Below are 22,489 nucleotides of genomic sequence, written 5' to 3'. Positions count from 1 at the left end.
TGTTGCAAAGAATTTTGATCGCTTGCACTTCCCACTGTTTCTTTCCCCTTCACTTTCTCTTTAGAATTATCTACTCATTTTTGGTGGGACTACTTGTCAGCTTTTAACATATTACTTAGTCTCTCATTTTAATAGACTTGTTAAACCATTAATCTGCTGTGTGTTTTCAACCACATAGGCAGTGGTATAATGTTGAGTCTTGAAGTTCCCTGCAAGATGTGTGTGTGTGGGTGAAGGCTGGCGGGCAGAGTGCTGGGCATTTCTTTTTCGATCGTTTCGACTGTTGGGAAGGGTGTTTTGGTGTTTAGGAGCTCATCATCACATGCAATACGTTGGGATACTGATATACCTGCTTCCTGGCCTGTTATACACCTAAGAAATCTCATCTCTGTCTACCTGAAAAGCTCGGTCTTTCAGGCTAGGGTTTTTCAAATTCTTCTGACCTTGTCTCATAAGAAGAAACACATTTTACATCTCAAGCCCACATATATACACATACAAAAATACATGTACAATTATATCTATCTCTCAACATGTAACTATATATATGTCTATTTGTATATCACTTAAAGAAAAGTGTCTTTTAAAAAATGTGTAGCCTTTCTGTGCCCTGTCATTTTCTACTCCTTTTTATTATTTTCTTTTAAAAATGCTAATTACAAACTACTAAACCAATTTAGCAATCACTCATGATGTCATGAAAAACACAATGCCCTTCCCCAATCCGGGCACATCGTCCCACCTAATCCTTCACAAGGATCCCTAGAAAGGTCCAAGGCACAGCCTCTCGAGTGCCAGGGCCAGCCTGTTTTCCATGAATGCCTGTCTTCCTATTCCTTGGTTCAAGGGATCCTCATTTTAAAAATGTGTCAGATTCATTCCTGGTGGGAGGGAGAGCCTTTTCAGACTGGGGGCAGAGAGCATAAACATCTGGCCCAGTGATGAAAAAATGGAATTTGGGCAACCTATCATATGGTCAAGAAGAGAGCTCTTAGTGCTCCAAAGGCAACTGATAACTATTGATTGGGAAGGAGACCTCCTCTCCCTGCTCCTTTCCAATAATCTCTGTTTTAAGATAATTTCCTTCAGGAAAAGCTGAACTCTCTTTATTTAGTTTCCCAATAAAGCAGAAACGGTTAGCAAGAAGTCATATATTCCTCCTAAATTCTAACTTCTGAGAATTCCTAATGAAATGGCTAGATTGGGGTGTGTTTTAGGGTCTCCTTCTTTGAATCTCTAATGGGGAGATAAGAGTTAACTACAGTCAGATTCAAGGACAAACAACGAAAAGGATCTAGACTCTGATGTGTTTTCTTTAAAAAATGCTATACTCCGTCCACATCAACCCTGAACACATGGTATGGTATAAAGTGGTGTTTATCTAAACATTAGAATACCAGGACCATACCTATGTTGGAACAAGCAAATCTCACAGCCTAGGTTTCTTCTTCCTCTCTTGTGACACTTTAGATTATTTCAATCCATGTCCTAGTTGAAGAGCCATGTTGGCAAGGAGATTTTTCTAAAGGTTTTTTTCCCATTGCTCAGAGCTAAAGGTTTTGTCCTCTGACCTTTTGATTCCCGCTCTGCATCTAATCAATGTCAGGTCACCACACGTAAAACTAAAAGGAGGTTAAATGGAAAAAACAAAAGCACAAAGCCAAACAAGCACAGGGCCCCAAGCCCGCCGGGCCAAGATTAAAAAGCTCACCATTTTGAAATAGTACAATAGTACAGTCTCTCGGAAAAGAAAATATTTCCTGTTTACCCTCCCTGTTCCCCCCACCTCCCATTTGTTTGGTGCCTGATTTGTTTCCAGTTGCAGCAGGGAGGTCAGAGCAAGCCAGGAAAATGAATGGAATCAGCCTCCTGCCGGGCCGCCTGGAGCGGGCGGGTGTTACGGATCAGCGTAAAGCCAGCTTCCTTTCCCGGGCCTGGGCCGATGTAACTCACTGGAGTGGCAAATTACATCAGACCTACAGCTGTAACCCGACATTATGATTAATTTGATCAGTAATTTCTCCTGTTTTTCATTTTAATCGGTGTGACTATTCTGCTGTGGCAGGTCTTTCAGATCTAATTAAGATAAATTTCCGAGTAAAAGACTTGGCAGACTTTCCGAGTCAAATCCAGGCATCAAGTGTGAAGACCTGCAGCCCCAGTCCATCACCTTCGGGAAGGGCCGGGCCTCCCGCTCGGCAATCAGCCATTCACACTTAAGCAAATTCATAATCTCCAGCACTGCTTAGTCATTCTCTCAAAACGTCCCAGGCAGGAAAGGAAAGGAAGAAAAGCCCCAGACAATGTCATGTTTCCCCATTCCACTGATTTGCCCAAACTACGTGGATCACCCCATAAGTGGACCCTTTACAGAATCCCTTAGATGACTTTAAATACATTTTTAAAGCATTTTAAATAAATCCGTGCATATGTACATATTAAGCAAATGCAAGTATGTATACATACAAATATTGAAAATACATGCATGTGACTATGAAGATTTGTAGTTCACATGTACATAATAGTCTAACCCTTTAGTGCAAGGAGACAGCTATACACATATTGGGTGGGAGTTGGCAGGGCGTAAGAGTTTATTTTCCCAATTTGTTTTCTTTTAGGTCAACCCATGCATTCATGTATGCATCCTTAGGCTGATATTTCCACAAGTTCTGGTAGGTTTCTGTTCTTTGAAGATGACAGTATGAATGAGATTTCTTCCCAAAGCCCATCAGCAGGACCCTCCCGTCCAATCTGGGGCAAAAAGACATTGGGCAAACATCCAGCTGTGCCTGGGTTCCTGGGTCCACCTGCCTCCTTGCAGGAAATGCAAAGTCAGGCAAAGACCTTCGAAAGGGTGGGTGGTTTTGAAGACATTTCTTCCATTTTGTCAAGAAAATGTGTTTTTATATTCCATGTTCTCACTTACAGGTAGGAGCTAAATCTTGGGGACACAGGGACATAAAAGATGAGAATATGAGACTCTAGGGTCTTCAAAAGGAAGGAGGGTAGGAAGGGGCAGGGGCTGCAAAACTTCCTTTTTTTGGGTACTATGTTCATTATCTGGATGATGGAAGCAATAGAAGCCCAAACCTCAGCATCTTGCGATATACCTTTGTAACAAAGCTGCACATGCACCCCTGAATCCAAAATTGAAAAAATTGAAACTATTGTCTTGCAATGATGGTAGCACTTTCAATTATTATAAAGTAAATTCCCCATTCAAACAGGAGTGACTATTTCTGAAAACAAACATATGACTGGAGTATGCTTACTATGAATATCATTTTCTACACAGTCCTCCTGCACCCCTGCCCTCAAGAGGTTAAGGAATTTCTCCGAACCACCACTACAGGATCTGAAATCAGGTAAAAAGAACCACAGTCTGATTCTGTGTATGGCCTCTACAGTTTAAGGATCAGTTTGCTACTCTTTTCCATGTATCTTGTGTTTTGCTCTCAAAAAAGAGTGTTGAAGCTATGGTGTTAGGAGAAGCTGCCGCCTCCCCTCGCTGAGGCAGGCAATCTCAAATGCACTGTGATTGCTGCATGAAAGACAATGGGGACAGGTATGTGTGATCTTCACAGTCCTATAGCAAGATGATTTGGGGCCTACAAATTAGCATAAGACCCTCTGACTTCTCACAGGGATTCTGTTAGCTATCTCAGCTCTAATTTAGTTAGTGGCCCCAGACGCTTTAATCTCTTCATTGGTGTTTCAATTTTGTAGAAATGATTTCAACAAAATTAGCATATTTAATAAAGAAAAACAATGGACTTGTCCTCAACCCCAACCTTAGAGTTACTGATTGCTGAGCAATAATCAATGAAGATTTAGATCAGGAGCTATGAGAAAGATGTAAGCTACAAGAAAGATCAGGGAGGTGGGCAAATGAGAGTCTTTCCTCCAACAGTGCTATCTACCTCCATGACTCCAGGAGTCATGTAATTTAAATAACATCACTTTAGAAAGAGGAAAATTCCACCGTGAGAGAAGACTAACAAGAGGCAGATTAGCACAGTGGGTGAGGTTTTGACATCACATAGATCTGAATTTAAATCTTACTTCTTACAGGTCCTCACACCTAATGTCCTCATCTGTGAAATGGAGCTGGTGGTACTGGTGGGGTCCATTGAGTAGCGCTTTACCATTCGAGACGAGCGACCCACTGCATCAGCATTCCCGGAGCTGGTTAGAAATGCAGCATCTGGGGTGGGCTCTGGATCAGAATCTACATTTACCAGCATTTCAGATGGATTCATATGCAAATAAAAGTTGAAAAGCCCTACTCTAAACTAGATGAGACAACATCTAGCAGCAGTGGGGCATTTAATGGGCTCTCAATCAGTAGCAATTGTTCTTGTTTTGAGAAGATGTTAAAGATTATGAAAAGGATTATTTATTTACTTTCCCTATTATATTTTAAATATCAATATGAATCACCAGGTTTGAGATTTTTCTGCAGATATCGGACTAATAATTCAACTCCAGAGTCTGGGAGAGGCCCAGGTGGCTGACAAAGCACAGACAGGGTTGTTTTCCTTTCCTGTTGGGCTGTGAATCTGGGGAGGGGTAGGGCACAAATGATGCTGGCTCATCCTTTTCGGAAATGAAGACCCAGTCTTATTATATCATAAAAGTAAAGTCAGTGCTGACTCATGCAATCAATACTTAGGGCAAACAGCATTTCGTATAAACAAAGGGTAGGAATTTGTTCTTTAGAAATGAATAATTGGAAGCCTATTTACAAGACCATACATAGTTGTCCTCAAAGCTGGCTGCACACTGGGGTCTCCTGGAAAGTTTAAAAAATGCTGGTGCCCACTTTGGTTCCATTAGAATCTCTGGGTGGGACCCAGGGCACTGGTATCTTCAAACAAAACAAACAAACAAACGAACAAACAAACAAGCAAATAAACTCCTCAGGTGATCCCAGCATACAGCCAACATTGGGAACCACTGCTGTAAACTTGCAAACTCTTCTCTTGGAAAAGAATACAAAGGAATTGAACAAAATATGGCTATAGGAGTGCAGGCATGGTCTCAACTGTTTGAAGATGGTGTGGCTTGGGTGAGACAAGAAGAGGGAGAGACAGTCATCTGCCAGGCAAGGCCCAAGTGGCCCTGAAAATATTTGATTACATGCAGGTCTTCCTTTCTGGTATGAAGATGCTCACTTTTTCACTTGAGAGGCTCACTAGCAATAAATATAACATGTAGGCTGTGCCTTGAAGATGCGTCAAATGGCTTTAATGTGATCATTGCATGCAGGGAGCTTGGAAAACACCCATCTTTGCTTTCTGCCTTTCATAACTTTCTGCCTCAGGTTGGTCCCAAAGACCACTCGGTTTTAGCCTTAGATTGGTTAGATTCCTCCCATGGAGTGCAGACTACTGGAGGTGGTAACTGCTCTAAGGAATATTCCTTTTTGAACTTTAGACAGGAGTTCAAGATTATTTATATTTTATCTAATGAAAAAAAAAAAGTTTCCAAGCCAACCAGATTCCAGAGAGCTTTCCTTGGGGGGAGTGAGGGGTTTCTCTTAAATCTTCTCCCCGAACCCCAAATGTTGCTTTGTTCTCTTTAAATGCCACAGTCACAACATCAAAATACGAGGACAGAGAACTCAGGTCTGGAAAGAGCAGCTAGTCTCTGAGAGGATATGGAGTCCAGCTGAGAAAAAAAAAATGGAATCTCTAACTTTACTTTTTTTTTTATGACAGTTAAATATCTCCTGGTGTAGAAAACTAAGTGGAGGTGCTGGGCTGAGCCCTGTCGAACTACAGTTCAGACAAAGTGGGCTGGAAGGGTTGCACTGATCGGAGCCCAACTGGGCCTTCTCACACAGCTACTAGTTCTGAGCACAGAGCTGACAGCATACAAATGCAGGGCACCCCTCCATTGCTGCATTCATCTGCGGCTGCGAAGGCCAAGGACACAGAATTGCCCTATCCAGGAGACAGCCACTCCAAGGGGCACGTGAACCTTGGCCATGGGGGCTCCTGTCCTGCATGCCTCAACATGGTGCCTTTCTCTGCCTTGGCTCTGCACTCACAGGGCCCCAGGACAGGTATTTTCAGCCAGAATGCCCAATTTAGTTCTGAACAGTGGAAAACGAAAGAGACAGAAAACACCAGTGATTCTGAGAGTCCATATTTAAAAACAGGAAATAGAAAAAGAGCAGGATAGGGGCCTTGTAACTAAGACAATGCCCCACAGACATGGAGTTTTGACAGCTTGGTGCTCTAGACAACTTAGTCCCGGCTTACCATACAGATTTCAGACTGATGTGACCTGTTGTTTGGAATCCAGACCCTCTTAAAATGCAAGGGTGGAGAATGAGGGTGCCAGGGGCTGGGGGATCTCCTGACCATTGGAAATTCTTCAGTCAAAAGATGAGGAGGGTGCAGGTGAGGAGGGGAGAAGGCATACACTCTCCCAGTTCTGTCGGTCCCGTGGGTCTGCAGGGGCTACGTGGTCCAAGAGCACCCTGGCCATGATTCTCATGCCCTGGCATGGGGAGGCAGGACTCCAGTTGTGTTAGCAGGAGAAACAACGGGCCATGAAGAAAAGGGAGGAAGAAGGGAAGACTATCTGGAAGAGAAAGTCTCCAAGACTTCAGCTGCCATGAGAAGCAACCCAGTCAGGTATTTTATGAAGTGATTTTCCTCATTGTCAGTTATCAGAACCATACTGTTTCAGCTTTCTCATCTCTTGCTTTAGTTTTAAGTGTTTCCTTCCCTCTTTCTCACCTTTCTATACTTGGTTTTCTCCATGGCCCAGACTATTGGACATAGTCTGTGGATTTCTACATACTGTCCCGGACAAGGAAATGGAGGTTATTTTAGTTGTGCTGATCTCACAACTAAGGAGGCTTTAGAGCGGTGGTTCCTGAAGGATTTTTCACAGGAGATATTAATTAGCATTATGTGAAATAAAAGGCTCTAGTGGTTTCATAGGTTTCAGAATTTCTTGGTTAAATCGTGTTAACTAGACATCTCTACTGCAGGATGTCTTTTAGCTTTCAGTATTCAAATAATCTTTACGAAACATATAGGAACAGCATATAGTATGCAGCGCTTCTATCTACCCATCTATCTATCTACCTGCCTACTCACCATGGAATCTGTTTTCAATAAAATTTCTTTGGATCAGTGTTTTGTTGAAGGAAATTTGAGAAATGCTAACTTGGAAAATGCTGGGAGCCAATAAGGAAAGTAAGAATATATATTTCACTAACAACCAAATGAACATTGCAGAGGTGGTAAGATATAAATAGAGACACTTTGAAGTCAGACAGACTAGATCTGAAATCCCAATTCAGCCTTTGTTAGTGATGTTGAGAAATTTGCTTGAGCTTTCTGAGATTCAGATTCTTTGGGTTGGAATAAAGGTGATTTTAGCCTGTTCTGGGTTGTGGTGAGGAGAAAAAGAGAGACCAAAGAACTTAGTAAAAGATACATAGGTAAAGGATCATGGTTACTCCAGTTAGAACTGTGAACTCATGAGGCCAATGAATGAAATAAATATTAAAAATGTACTTCGTAAATTTCAAAACACATGGCAAATAGTAGCCAAATAGAATCAGAGTATTTCTTGAGTACTGAATATGTGATGTATGTTATGGTGTGGTACATATATTGTTCTTTCTTTCCATAGAATTGAAACCACGTTATTTGTGTTATTTCATAAATAGAATGTGGAGATAGGAAAGGCTTAAAGATCATCTAATACAAACTTTTCATGTAACAAGTGACACAACAGAGTCCCAAAGAAATTAGGTGACTTGCCCATGGTCACTAATTAGTGATCTAGTTAGTGGCAGAAGTGAGATCATCAAGATTCTTCTTCTTTACCCAAAATATTCTTCTTCTTTACCCAAATATTAAAAACCACAACTTTGGGAATTTCGAAGGAAAAAATGATTCTTGGTTCTTAATCATAATACTGATGGGCTGGCCACAGTGGCTCACACCTATAATCCCAGCACTTTGGGAGGCTGAGGTAGACGAGTCGCTTGAGCCCAGGAGTTCGAGACCAGCCTGGGCAACATGGCAAAACCCCATCTCTACAAAAAATACAAAAATTAGCCAGGCATGGTGGTACATGCCTGTAGTCCCAGACACTCGGGAGGCTGAGGTGGGAGGATGACTTCAGCCTGGGAGGTTGAGGCTGCAGGGAGCTGTGTTTGTGCTACTGTATTCCAGCCTGGGTGACAAAGTAAGAGCCTGTCTCAAATAAAAGCAATAATAATAATAATAGTAATAATACTATTGATGGGGAAACTGGGGTTCTGTGGGTTTAAGTTGGAAGTCTTTAAGATCATACGATTAGGCAATATTAGCATTACGTGAGTGCACGGCTACAGTCCTTTCTTTCTGCTCTAAACCCTTTGGACAGCTCTGAGATGACCTTTAGTGTAGGTTTGCCCTGTACTGTGTGTGCTCCTCACCCCTTTCCTCAGAAATCCCCCGTACCTCTCTGACTCAGGATGATGCTATGAAACTGACATGCAATCATTAGCCTCATTCCAGCTACTATGGGTTTTTGTGCATTTGCAGGGCATCATTTTTATTGTGTCAACATACATTTTTAGATTCCTGTGACTATTTGCTTTTTGTTCAACTTTGAGTGCATGTGTTTGTCTCATATTCCCCAACAGGTTACAACATCTACAGTCAAGGACGGAAAAAAGGTAGGCAGGATACTAACATTTTTTGAGTGCCAGCTATCTTCGGGAACCAAATTAGATGCTCTCACATAAGCCACTGCATTTAATCCCCACACCAACTGTCTGACCAGTGAGGAAACTGAGGCTCAGAAGGATGTGCTGACTTGACTCAAATGTCCAGCAGAGCGAGCATTGAAACCCAGGTCCATCTGCTTCTAAAGACAACACTTTCTCTGAGGCACCATCTTGTCTGTTCTGCAAACCTTCTCCAGGACAATGCACAGCACAGGTGCTCAATAAATATTTACAGATCATGATAAAAGTGCTTTCTTTACAACCTGGAGTCTACACTTTTAAAGTTACTTGAAGTGTACTTGAAGTACACTTTTAAAGTTAATTTAAAAGTCTACACTTTTAAAGTTAATTTAAAAGTCTACACTTTTAAAGTTAATTTAAAAACCAGTGGAAATTTTACCCCAAACCTGTGTGAAATGAATTGAAGCTACAAAATGAGAAATAACTTGTGATCATGAAAGCACTAGAATATTGTATTAAGTTCACATAAATACTGGCCAAGCGTTGCTCATTCAGAGCAAAGTGCCAGCCAGCATATTTTGGGCGTCTCAAATTGCCACTAGACCTTGCATCTATGCACATGAAGGCAAAAGTGTTTCAGAAGCATTCTGGGCTAGACTTTATCGACCACCATCCAACAGCGAAGGGACTGGACAGTGTATGTGGCTCTAGGCTCTTTGCTGAGTTTGCTGCAGACAGACCATGGCTCTGCCCCCACTGTCAGAATCAGGGCAGTTCTCTTTTCTTTGAGAAGTGATCACTTGCCATGCTCAAATGCCACAAGAATCTTCCCACCCTCCTTTGAGTCTGGCACCCTCATCATCTGTCGCTACTTGACGTAAGTTTCCAGAGCCAGTGGTGTGAACACGCTTCCTGCTTTGTTAAACTATCCTTTCTACATGATTTGACTAATCTACGGAGCAGTACCCAGGAATGGTAAATCTAGACAATGACAAAGAAGCACTGCAGTATATAAGTAGATTCTTGGTAAACTAATTTTTCCCCTGCCACTCTCAAAGCAATATAAACTTTGTTGTTCCTCCTGGATCTCAAATGCTTGTAATAAATTCTCTGAAATGTCAGTAATGTTGAACTGAGGGTTTTTTTAAGGAGATTCTCTTTCTTTCATAAAAGGAAAAATTGTCCCTTGCAGAGTATATGGGTAAATATGTTTTGTTTATTTTATTCAGTACTTAATACAGTTGGGTAAAGGATTTACATTTCCCACCCGACCTCTCACTGAATGAGTGAATCATGAATGAAGCTCTCAATTTTCTGGAAGGTAGTATAAACAGAAATAAATTCATGCTCTTTTATATCTTTAGGCCAATCAACATTTGCTTAACAAATTTATAGCACACAAAGCATTCTCATAAGTATGTTATATTTAATTTTCATGTTAACTCTCTGAGCTTAGATGGATTTTCTTTTCCATCATAATAGTTTCTTTGGCTCTTTAGTCCAAGAGGAAGCCTTGCCTACCCCACGTGGACTCTTCCAGTTTTCCAAAGGTCCTCAGAACTTGGATTGCTTTGGGAGAACGTTGTCTACATAGTGATACTTCTATTATTTTTACTAGACTTACTTAATTTCATAAAATCATAAATTAGTTCAGTGAAAAATGTCAGCCAAAAGAGTTATTTGATTGTCATAACATTTCAGTTCAATCAAAAATGATTGCTTTATTAAATCTGTGCAATGGGGAAGATGGATTTCTAGCCCCTTCCTTGCCCCAATTTGTTATCCAACATGCATTTGTTTTTCTACTGTGCAAAATTTGGTGCAATGTTCAACTAGAAAGTGAGATCAAAGACTTGGCCGAAATTTACAATGGACAGATTTACAATGTCATTGACTTTGGAGGATTTTTGCTAACTAAATCATTTACACAGCCAGTACCCAAGCTGAGAGGGATGAGGGTGAGATGAATGAGGCACTCATTTCAGGCACCAGATTTAAAGGAGTGTCCAGAAACGTAGTAATCAAGATGAATAAGATCTTAATACAATATTTTAAAAATAAGAATGAGTACCAAAAATTCATGATCACCAAATGTTCATATGACTGATTTTTTTTCTTTTGCCTCAGACTCCAATATGGCTCAATACTGTTACTGATCCTGCATTTAAAAATTTGAAATTTTGTTATTCATAGACTTTTGGCATTCATTTTGATTTTTGAAGATATTTCATTCAAACATTATCTGAATTTCTGAGAATACCCTTAAGTTCTATCTGAGATGAGTGCTTCCAAGCCTCACCATCGTCTCAGTCCTGGCTAGGAGAATTCTGCATAGTGATTTAGCCCCGTGTAGGTGAGAGATGTCTGAGTTCTATATTTACAGTGACCACACAAAGGAATTATATGAATACACCCTCATAGTCACCCAACTCTACACAGTTTTAGGGGTTTGTAACATAAAACTCCAATGGAACCGAAGGAGTTCTAGAAAATATTTAATTTTACCCCCTCCATTTTATAAATGAAAAAACCTACGGAGTCTTGAGTAATATTGTGGTAAACTGATTAAGACTAATTGCTGGGGGGAGGTGGTTTGGCCTAGGACACTGGGTCTTTTCTATAGGGCAGACCCATGATTGGAGACCATTAGCTTTATAGAAATTGACAGTCCTACAGATCTGGCTCCTTCTCAAGGCTTTGGGCTCTTTGTTTTAAAAAGTGATAATGTACCACCTTCTCCCACCACATATGCACTTTGTAACTTAGTACTAAGTTTGCCAGTGGGAAAATATCTCAAATGGGAAGACCAGAAGGCGATGCCCACTGCGCAACAGAGGTGGGATTCCAATGCAGTTTTACTCTGCTGTGCCTGAGAGGTAACCAGATCTTTCCATTAGCAAATGCACATGGTTGAGAATACATTTTATGCTCTCAAGCAACTTCACCTCCGAGGAGGTGACCGTGCCCCCTCATTCCTCATACAAGCACAGATAGCTTTCACTCTCCAATTCCTACTGATCTCTCTCTCCCTCTGTTATTTATTAAAACGTGCAATAGAACAAGAAAAGGAAAAGATTATCCTGCATCCTGCCATGCAAGATGGTACGCAGGAGGCCAAGGTTAAATGCAGCATTTGGTTTCTTAAGCTTCTCTAATGTATAGGTGTGGAAAAGCAATCTAGGACCAGAGCTTATAGCAGTGACTCTCTGAGGATAAAAACTTGACTTTAATTTGGACTCTCTGGCTAAGATAAAATCTGCTTCTGCTATCATTATCCCACTTATGTTTGTCCTCCACTCTCTTTTCACTCTGCCACCCAGCTGAGTGGGAAGAAATTAACCTGACCTTGAAGAATACTCAGAGAATCTTCAGGACCATCGAGTTTTCAATAGCCAATAAAATTCCAGAGGCCTACTAACATTGAGATTATAGACTCATGGGCCTGAAAAAGACCTTAGACCACACAGATGAGGGAAATGAAGTCCAGAGAGCTAAAGTGACCTATCCCAAGTTATAAGTTAGTTGGAGGCAGGGTCAGAATTAGAAAGGGGACTCAAGCCCTCTGGTTACCCTCTTCCACCCACACCATGACTGGGCTCCAACCATGCCCAGCACATCTCCAGACTACTCAAGAGGGAATATATGCACAATAGGGCTTTTATAAGATGTCTGAAATTTTACTAGTGCAAATAAAAACTCCCAAGGAGTTTTCTTTTCAAGAAAATTCTTCTTAAAGGTCATAGAAAGGAGGCTTTTATTTCACCATTCTTATACTTATAGGGTCTCTATCCAGATTAAAATTACATATTGAAATTTTTTTTTTCTTTTTTTACCTAGATCATGTTTTTTGCCTCAAAAGATTGCTTCCATTTATGTTTCTGCTTCTATCAAACATAGTCTATATTTTTAGTTTCGGATTCAGGCACAGCCTGTGGACCGTAGGTTTGAGCAAAAATAAGGAGTATGGACTGCTCTCCATCCTGGCACCCAGGGACTAAATTCAGCTCACAGTGCATTCTGTTTGTCCCACACACTGTTTTTATAAATTTGAATTTGGGTTTTACAGCCAAGATTACTTTACTTATTTACAGGGACTGCTAGGCCCTAAAGACCTCTGCCCTTGCATTTCCTGTTTAGAACTTCTCTCCTCAAGCCACCTGGGCAAGAATGAAGCCATGGGTGGGTGGGTCTTGAATCTCAATGGAGAATCTATAGACAGACCTCCAGGGGCCAGCTTCTAGAGTCTGCTTTAGACCACCAGACCTCCTATAATGCTGAGTGATCAAAATTAATAAACAAAGTGATCCCCCTACCTGGGCTTCTTTGAAGGGATAACACTTTAGACTCATATCTGTCTTAAAACAACAACTTGGTTTTGTAAATGTAATCCTTTTCATGGAATTGAATAAAAGAGTGAAATAAAATGACACTGCAGTATTGCAGAAAAGCCTGGTAAGAGGTATTTGGAGACTTTCTGTTTAGAGTGTCACTACCCACCAACACTATTAATTTTTTTTCATCTCAAGAAATGACCTCGATGGCCGAATAGGAACAGCTCCAGCCTTCTGCTCCCAGTGTGAGCAACACAGAAGATGGGTGATTTCTGCATTTTCAACTGAAGTACCAGGTTCATCTCACTGGGGCGTGTCAGACAGTTGATGCTGATCCATGGGTGCAGCCCGACCAGCGAGAGCTGAAGCAGGGCAAGGCATCACCTCACCTGGGAAGCACAAGGGGGAAGGTAATTCCTTTTCCTGGCCAAGGGAAATGGAGACACACAACACCTGGAAAATCGGGTAACTCCCACCCTAATACTGTGCTTTACCAAGGATCTTAGCAAACGGCACACCAGGAGATTGTATCCCACACCTGGCCCAGAGGGTCCCACGCCCATGGAGCCTCCCTCATTGCTAGCACAGCAGTCGGAGATCTAACTGCAAGGCGGCAGTAAGAGGCAGTAAGAATGGGGAAGGGGTGCCCACCATTGCTGAGACTTAAGTAGATAAAGCCAGGGAGAAGCTCGAATTGGGTGGAGCCCACCGCAGCTCAAGGAGGCCTGCCTGCCTTTGTAGACTCCACCTCTGGGGACAGGGCATAGCTAAACAAAAAGCAGCAGAAACCTCTACAGATGTAAAATTCCCTGTCTGACAGCTTTGAAGAGAGCAGTGGTTCTCCCAGCATGGAGGTTGAGATCTAAGAACAGATAGACTGCCTGCTCAAGTGAGTTCCTGACACCTGAGTAGCCTAACTGGGAGATATCCCCTAGGTGCAGACTGACACAACACACCTCACACGGCTGGGTGCATCCTGAGATGAAGCTTCCAGAGCAAGAATCAGACAGCAACGCTCACTGTTCAGCAATATTCTATCTTCTGCAGCCTCCGCTGCTGATACCCAGGCAAACAGGGTCTGGAGTGGACCTCATGCAAACTCCAACAGACCTGCAGCTGAGGGTCCTGACTGTGAGAAAGGAAAACTAACAAATAGAAAGGACACCCACACCAAAACCCCATCAGTACGTCACCATCATCAAAGACCAAAGGCAGATAAAACCACAAAGATGGGGAAAAAGCAGGGCAGAAAAGCTGGAAATTCAAAAAATCAGAGCACATCTCTCCCGCCAAAGGAACGCAGCTTGTCGCCAGCAACAGAACAAAGCTGGACGGAGAATGACTTTGACGAGTTGAGAGAAGAACATTTCAGTCGAAACTTCTCAGAGCTAAAGCAGGAACTAAGTAACCAGCACAAAGAAACTAAAAACCTTGAAAAAAGAATGGATGAATGGATAACTAGAATAATCAATGCAGAGAAGACCTTAAAAGAACTGATAGAGATGAAAACCATGACACGAGAACTATGTGACAAATGCACAAGCTTCAGTAACCGACTCAAACAACTGGAAGAAATTGAAGATCAAATGAATTAAATGAAGCGAGAAGAGAAATGTAGAGAAAAAAGAGTAAAAAGAAATGAACAAAGCCTCCAAGAAATATGGGATTATGTGAAAAGACCAAATCTATGTCTGATTGGTGTGCCTGAAAGTGACGGGGTAAATGGAACCAAGTTGGAAAACACTCTGCAGGATATCATCCAGGAGAACTTCCCCAACCTAGTAAGGCAGGCCAACATTCAAATTCAGGAAATAAAGAGAACACCACAAAGATACTCCTCGAGAAGTGCAACTCCAAGACACATAATTGTCAGATTCACCAAAGTTGAAATGAAGGAAAAAATGTTATGGGCAAACAGAGAGAAAGGTCAGGTTACCCACAAAGGAAAGCCCATCAGACTAACAGCAGATCTCTTGGCAGAAACTCTACAAGCCAGATGAGAGTGGGGGCTAATATTCAGCATTCTTAAAGAAAAGAATTTTCAACCCAGAATTTCATATCCAGCCAAACTAAGTTTCCTAAGTGAAGGAGAAATAAAATCCTTTACAGACAAGCAAATGCTTAGAGATTTTGTCACCACCAGGCCTGCCCTACAAGAGATCCTGAAGCAAGCACTAAACATGGAAAGGAACAACCGCTACCAGCCATTCCAAAAACATACCAAAATATAAAGACCATCGATGCTAGGAAAAAACTGCATCAACTCATGAGCAAAATAACCAGCTAATATCATAATGACAGGATCAAGTTCACACATGACAATATTAACCTTAAATGTAAATGGATTAAATGTTCCAATTAAAAGACACAGACTGGCAAATTGGATAAAGAGTCAAGACCCATCAGTTTGCTGTATTCAGGAGACCCATCTCACATGCAGAGACACACATAGGCTCAAAATAAAGGGATGGAGGAAGATCTACCAAGCAAATGGAAAACAAAAAAAAGGCAGGGGTTGCAATCCTAGTCTCTGATAAAACAGACCTTAAACCATCAAAGATCAAAAGAGACAAAGAAGGCCATTACATAATGGTAAAGGGATCAATTCATCAGGAAGAGCTAACTATCCTAAATATATATGCACCTAATACAGGAGCACCCAGATTCATAAAGCAAGTAAGTCCTTAGACTCTTACAAAGAGACTTAGACTCCCATACAATAACAATGGGAGACTTTAACACCTCACTGTCAACATTAGACAGAACAATGAGACAGAAAGTTAACAAGGATATCCAGGAATTGAACTCAACTCTGCATCAAGCAGACCTAATAGACATCTACAGAACTCTCCACCCCAAATCAACAGAATATACATTCTTCTCAGTACCACATCGCACTTACTTATTCCAAAATTGGTCACATAGTTGGAAGTAAAGCACTCCTTAGCAAATGTAAAAGAACAGAAATTATAACAAACTGTCTCTCAGACCACAGTGCAATCAAACTAGAACTCAGGACTAAGAAACTCAATCAAAACTGCTCCACTACATGGAAACTGAACAACCTGCTCCTGAATGACTACTGGGTATATAACGAAATGAAGGCAGAAATAAAGATGTTCTTTGAAACCAATGAGAACAAAGATACAACATACCAGAATCTCTGGGACACATTTAAAGCAGTGTATAAGAGGGAAATTTATAGCACTAAATGCCCACAAGAGAAAGCAGGAAAGATCTAAAATTGACACCCTAACATCACAATTAAAAGAACGAGAGAAGCAAGAGCAAACACATTCAAAAGCTAGCAGAAGACGAGAAATAACTAAGATCAGGACAGAACTGAAGGAGATAGAGACACAAAAAACCCTCCAAAAAATCAATGAATCCAGGAGCTGGTTTTTTTTTGAAAAGATCAACAAAATTGATAGACTGCTAGCAAGACTAGTAAAAAAGAAAAGAGAGAAGAATCAAATAGATGCAATAAAAAGTGATAAAGGGGATATCACCACCAACCCCACAGAAATACAGACTACCATCAGAGAATACTGTAAACACCTCTATGCAAATAAACTAGAAAACCTAGAAGAAATGGATAATTTCCTGGACACTTACACTCTCCCAAGACTAAACCAGGAAGAAGTTGAATTCTTGAATAGACCAATAGCAGGCTCTGAAATTGAGACAATAATTAATAGCCTACCAACCAAAAAAAGTCCAGGACCAGACAGATTCACAGCCGAATTCTACCAAAGGTACAAGGAGGAGCTGGTACCATTCCTTCTGAAACTATTCCAATCAATAAAAAAAGAGGGAATCCTTCCTAACTAATTTTACGAGGCCAACATCATCCTGATACCAAAGCCTGACAGAGATACAACAAAAAAAGAGAATTTTAGACCAGTATCCCTGATGAACATTGATGCAAAAATCCTCAATAAAATATTGGCAAACCGAATCCAGCAGCACATCAAAAAGCTTATCCACCATGATCAAGTGGGCTTCAACCCTGTGATGCAAGGCTGGTTCAACATATGCATATCAATAAATGTAATCCAGCATATAAATAGAACCAAAGACAAAAACCACATGATTATCTCAATAGATGCAGAAAAGGCTTTTGAGAAAATTCAACAGCGCTTCATGCTAAAAACTCTGAATAAATTCGGTATTGATGGAATGTATCTCAAAGTAATAAGAGCTATTTATGACAAACCCACAGCCAATATCATACTGAATGGGCAAAAACTGGAAGCATTCCCTCTGAAAACTGGCACAAGACAGGGATGCCCTCTCTCACCACTCCTATTCAACATAGTGTTGGAAGTTCTGGCTAGGGCAATCAGGCAAGAGAAAGAAATCAAGGGTATTCAGATAGGAAAAGAAGAAGTCAAATTGTCCCTGTTTGCAGATGACATGATTGTATATTTAGAAAACACGATCATCTCAGCCCAAAATCTCCTTAAGCTGATAAGCAACTTCAGCAAAGTCTCAGGATACAGTATCAATGTGCAAAAATCACAAGCATTCTTATACACCAGTAACAGACAAACAGCGAGCCAAATCATGAATGAACTTCCATTCACAGTTGCTTCAAAGAGAATAAAATACCTAGGAATCCAACTTACAAGGGATGTCAAGGACCTCTTCAAGGAGAACTACAAACCACTGCTCAGTGAAATAAAAGAGGACACAAACAAATGGAAGAACATACCATACTCATGGAGAGGAAGAATCAATATTGTGAAAATGGCCAAACTACCCAAGGTAATTAATAGATTCAATGCCATCCCCATTAAGCTACCAATGACTTTCTTCACAGAATTGGAAAAAACTGCTTTAAAGTTCATATGGAACCAAAAAAGACTCCACATTGCCAAGACAATCCTAAGCCAAAAGAACAAAGCTGGAGGCATCACACTACCTGACTTCAAACTATACTACAAGGCTACAGTAACCAAAACAGCATGGTACTGGTACCAAAACAGAGCTATAGACCAATGGAACAGAACAGAGTCCTCAGAAATAATACCACACACCTACAGCCATCTGATCTTTGACAACCCTGACAAAAACAAGAAATGGGGAAAGGATTCCCTATTTAATAAATGGTGCTGGGAAAATTGGAGAGCCATAAGTAGAAAGCTGAAACTGGATCCTTTCCTTACTCCTTATATGAAAATTAATTCAAGATGGATTAGAGACTTAAATGTTAGACCTAAAAGCATAAAAACCCTAGAAGAAAACCTAAGTAATACCATTCAGGCCATAGGCATGGGCAAGGACTTCATGTCTAAAACACCAAAAGCAACGGCAACAAAAGCCAAAATTGGCAAATGGGATCTAATTAAACTAAAGAGCTTCTGCACAGCAAAAGAAACTACCATCAGAGTGAACAGGCAACCTACAGAATGGGAGAAAATTTCTGCAATCTACTCACCTGACAAAGGGCTAATATCCAGAACCTACAAAGAACTCAAACAAATTTACAAGAAAAAAGCAAACAACCCCATCAAAAAGTGGGCAAAGGATATGAACAGACACTTCTCAAAAGAAGACATGCATACAGCCAACAGACATACGAAAAAATGCTCATCATCACTGGCCACCAGAGAAATGCAAATCAAAACCACAACGAGAAACAATCTCATACCAGTTAGAATGGCAATCATTAAAAAATCAGGAAACAACAGGTGCTGGAGAGGATGTAGTGAAATAGGAACACTTTTACACTGTTGGTAGGACTGTAAACTAGTTCAACCATTGTGGAAAACAGTGTGGCGATTCCTCAAGGATCTACAAGTAGAAATACCATTTGATCCAGACATCCCATTATTGGGCACATACCCAAAGGATTATAAATCATGCTGCTATAAAGACACATTCACCCGTATGTCTATTGCGGCACTATTCACAATAGCAAAGACTTGGAATCAACCCAAATGTCCATCAGTGACAGACTGGATTAAGAAAATGTGGCACATATACACCATGGAATACTATGCAGCCATAAAAAAGGATGAGTTTGTGTCCTTTGTAGGATCATGGATGTAACTGGAAACCATCATTCTCAGCAAACTATTGCAAGAATGGAAAACCAAACACCGCATGTTCTCCCTCATAGGTGGGAATTGAACAATGAGATCACTTGGACACAGGAAGGGGAACATCACACATCGGGGCCTATTGTGGGGAGGGGATGGGGGAGGGAAAACATTAGGAGATATACCTAATGTAAATGACGAGTTAATGGGTACAGCACACCAACATGGCACATGTATACATATGTAACAAACCTGCACGTTGTGTACATGTACCCTAGAACTTAAAGTATAATGAAAAAAAAAGAAAAGAAATGACCTCACCCAAATATACCACACAACCTACTTACACTTACTTTTTTCTAAAGATATGGGAGCATCCGCACAGTTTTAGAAATAATTGTTGTCTTCTAAAGTTTTGTTTTTAAAGCAAAAAACCTAATTGACTGGCTTTCCCCTGATAATCTACATTGCATAGTTATAAACTAATATCTTTCCAGCAGATTTTTGAATAATGTAAAAAGATAAAGCCCACATGAACATAAAAGACTGTAAAATGAAATTTAGGCTACCATATATGAATTTAGTTGATCTTTATTCCCTTAATAATCTTCAGACAAAAACACTTTATAAAGATCATTACTTTGGACGGTTAAACATCCTTGCAATTCCTTTTAAACAGTTTTCTTTTTAAAAAGTTTAAACATTTCATGTTCCACAAACTCAAAAAGCCTGCAGCTAGTGTAAAAAATTTTTTTAAACCAAAAAATTCTCCATTTCCTTTATACATGCCTGTGGTAAAGGAAAAAAGTCCTTTTATGCCTACCGACACAGATTTATTCAAAATTAGTTCTGTATCTGCTCCGTAATGTTCAAAAAAAAAAATTGTACCAGGTCACTCATTTGGTGGTCATCTGTTAGATCCACAGAAGTTAGAGTAACAACTCCTCTATATTTAAATGTACTCTAAACATATTATTAAGTTTATAAGTTAAAACTTCAACAATGAAAAATTAGAATATTTTCTCAGTGTTCCAAAGAAAGAAATGTAGCTCTGAGCCTTCATTTGTTGTAAAAACAAAACAAAACAAAACAGCCCTGGGATTTCCATGAGAAACTGTTTAGGAGAACTTTTGGAAATTCTCCTAAGTTTATTTTCCTAAGGCTGAGTGGTCACTTCATCTAAAGTCCTATCAACAGTCATTCAACAGGGATTGTCTTCACTGGGATCTCACGGGCCGATAGAGATTTACAAAACACTGACAGTGTTCAGGAAACGCTGAGGTCCACAGAGCTCAAAACTTTCACCTAATAGGAAGGAATATTGGACTATATAGGACAACTGGGGACACACCTAAGCAATTTCATTCCTCAAGGAAGGGCAATATTTTTCTTTGGTAATTTTACCTATTTTGGTGCCTGGGATAGAGAAATTAGATGGCATGTAGGTACATCTAATGTAAGTATTCTTAAAAAGCATTAAATTCATTTTTTGGAATAATAAAGTTGAATCCCAAATGCTGCCAACATTAAGGTTGCTGTAATCATGCTTTTTGTAAATTTGTTGACATCTGCTCTCGGTAGCTGTCAAGTGGACAAGGAAGAAGTTTTTGGTTCATGTTCATTTTAGTCTTGTGTCAAAGGTGTTATGTTGTCTCATCATTGTAAGATTTGTACAAATAAATCTTTAAACTCCACTCATGTAAATGTTCAAATTGAAAGTAGCCCTGGCCCAAGTGCCCAGGAAAACACAATGACTCATTTCTCTGAAATGTGTTCATTTCTAGGAATGCTTTGGGCCACCACTGAGAATCCAAATTGAAAGAGATAAAGCTGGGGAGAGCCGGACTGACTGAGGTTCATGCCCACCACTATGGCAGGGGGATGAGATGGCATTTGAAACAGGTCCACAGGTTGCTCACTCTGTTGGACTTTGTCACAGTACTACAAATACACGGAGTCATCTGAAATCTCACAGGGAAAAATGTCATTGTGCAAGTCAAAGAATGGATGGCTTGGCTGAGTTATTAATTTCTGGATCTGATATGATGACATCACAGTCATTATGTTTTGAAACTAATTTATTTTAAAGACACCTAAGTTAAAAATGGTTTTCTGAAGTTTAAAGTCATATATATATTATATATATATATAAATTATATATATAAATTATATATATATAAATTATATATATAAATTATATATATATAAATTATATATATAAATTATATATATATATATAAAATTTACGAATGCACCTACCATTCCTTCTTAATAGGTAGGTTATAGATGAGCTCTCATGATTAGCCTGAAATATCTATTTATGATGCCCTCAACCTCACAGTAATAAAGTAAGCCTATAGAAGTTTTATTCCTTTATAAAGATGCATATTGGTTGAGGCTCTTGGCATGAATGTAGAGTACTTGTTAGTCTGTGGAGTAATGGTTGGAATCTGGGACATAAGACTGGGGCTAAATTTCTTTGCCCTCCTAACCCCAGAGAGTCTTTAGAAAAATAGAAACAAAAGAGCACAAAGTACTTAAGGTGAGACACTGTTGTATTCATAATATAGAGAAATAACCACCATGCCTCATGGACAGTAGATGCAGTTCTCCACGGGGCTACAAAACTGTGCTAGTAATAATTTTAATTGGATGCTATCTTTGCTGCCTTCAAAAAGTATCATAAAATGGAATTATTACAGGCTCCAAGTGCACTTATAGTGCTGGCCTCTCACAGAAGGAAACAGATAACATTTATCCTTTGGAGGGCAACAGAAATGGGCTTCTATTTGTTTCGTTTACATGCATCCCCAGTTGCCTTCTAGTTGCTTCTTCTTCCCTATGTCTAAGAGATCAATTTGAATTAGACGCTGCAGAACTGGATGCTAAGTTTTGCTGGCCCTCGGCCTTTGGGGATGGCACCACCCTACGGAAAGGTCCTTGGTGCTCCTGGGGGCGGATGGGAAGCACAGGGAGCATACCTGTAGAGGATTGGGTGGCGTGAGCGGTGAAGGCAGGCCATGTCCTGGAGACTGACTGGGTTTCTGCGGGGGGCTGGAACTCTGCTGGGTTGGAGATGGTTGGTTCTGGTGCTGGGGGTGGGAGTGGGGTTGGTGCTGCTGGGGCTGAGGTGCCTGTTGCAGCTGAGATGTAGGAGCTGGCGGCTGCTGAGAGGCGGGTGGTGGCTGCTGGGGTTGGGTGGGCTGTGACAGCTGCTGCTGGGACTGCGAGGGCACCTGTGGGGCTGGCTGCGGGTGCTGGTTGGTTGACGGGGGAGGCTGCTGCTGCTGCTGCTGCTGCTGGAGCTGAAGCTGGAGCTGCTGGAGCTGGGAGTTCAGGGATGAGGTAGCTACAAGGAGAGAAAGCAAATGTGGAGTGAGATAACATGACAAAGTGTCTTGCTGGGTCTT

At 40.6% G+C, this 22,489-nt stretch overlaps 1 protein-coding gene across 3 annotated transcripts in view; it reads right to left on the bottom strand.

Moving 5' to 3' along the window:
- Positions 1-22,489, bottom strand: part of POU6F2 (POU class 6 homeobox 2) — a 496,629-nt gene that overhangs the window by 113,773 nt on the left and 360,367 nt on the right. For all 3 annotated transcript variants that reach the window (XM_023226357.2, XM_023226358.2, XM_031936007.1), the window contains one exon: positions 22,061-22,428. In XM_023226357.2, the coding sequence (XP_023082125.1) occupies positions 22,061-22,428 (368 nt within the window). The remainder of the gene's footprint in view (positions 1-22,060; positions 22,429-22,489) is intronic.

Source organism: Piliocolobus tephrosceles, chromosome 8 (assembly GCF_002776525.5).
Source record: "Piliocolobus tephrosceles isolate RC106 chromosome 8, ASM277652v3, whole genome shotgun sequence".
NCBI classification, from domain to species: domain Eukaryota; kingdom Metazoa; phylum Chordata; class Mammalia; order Primates; family Cercopithecidae; genus Piliocolobus; species Piliocolobus tephrosceles.
This window is presented reverse-complemented; position numbering and strand designations above follow the sequence as displayed.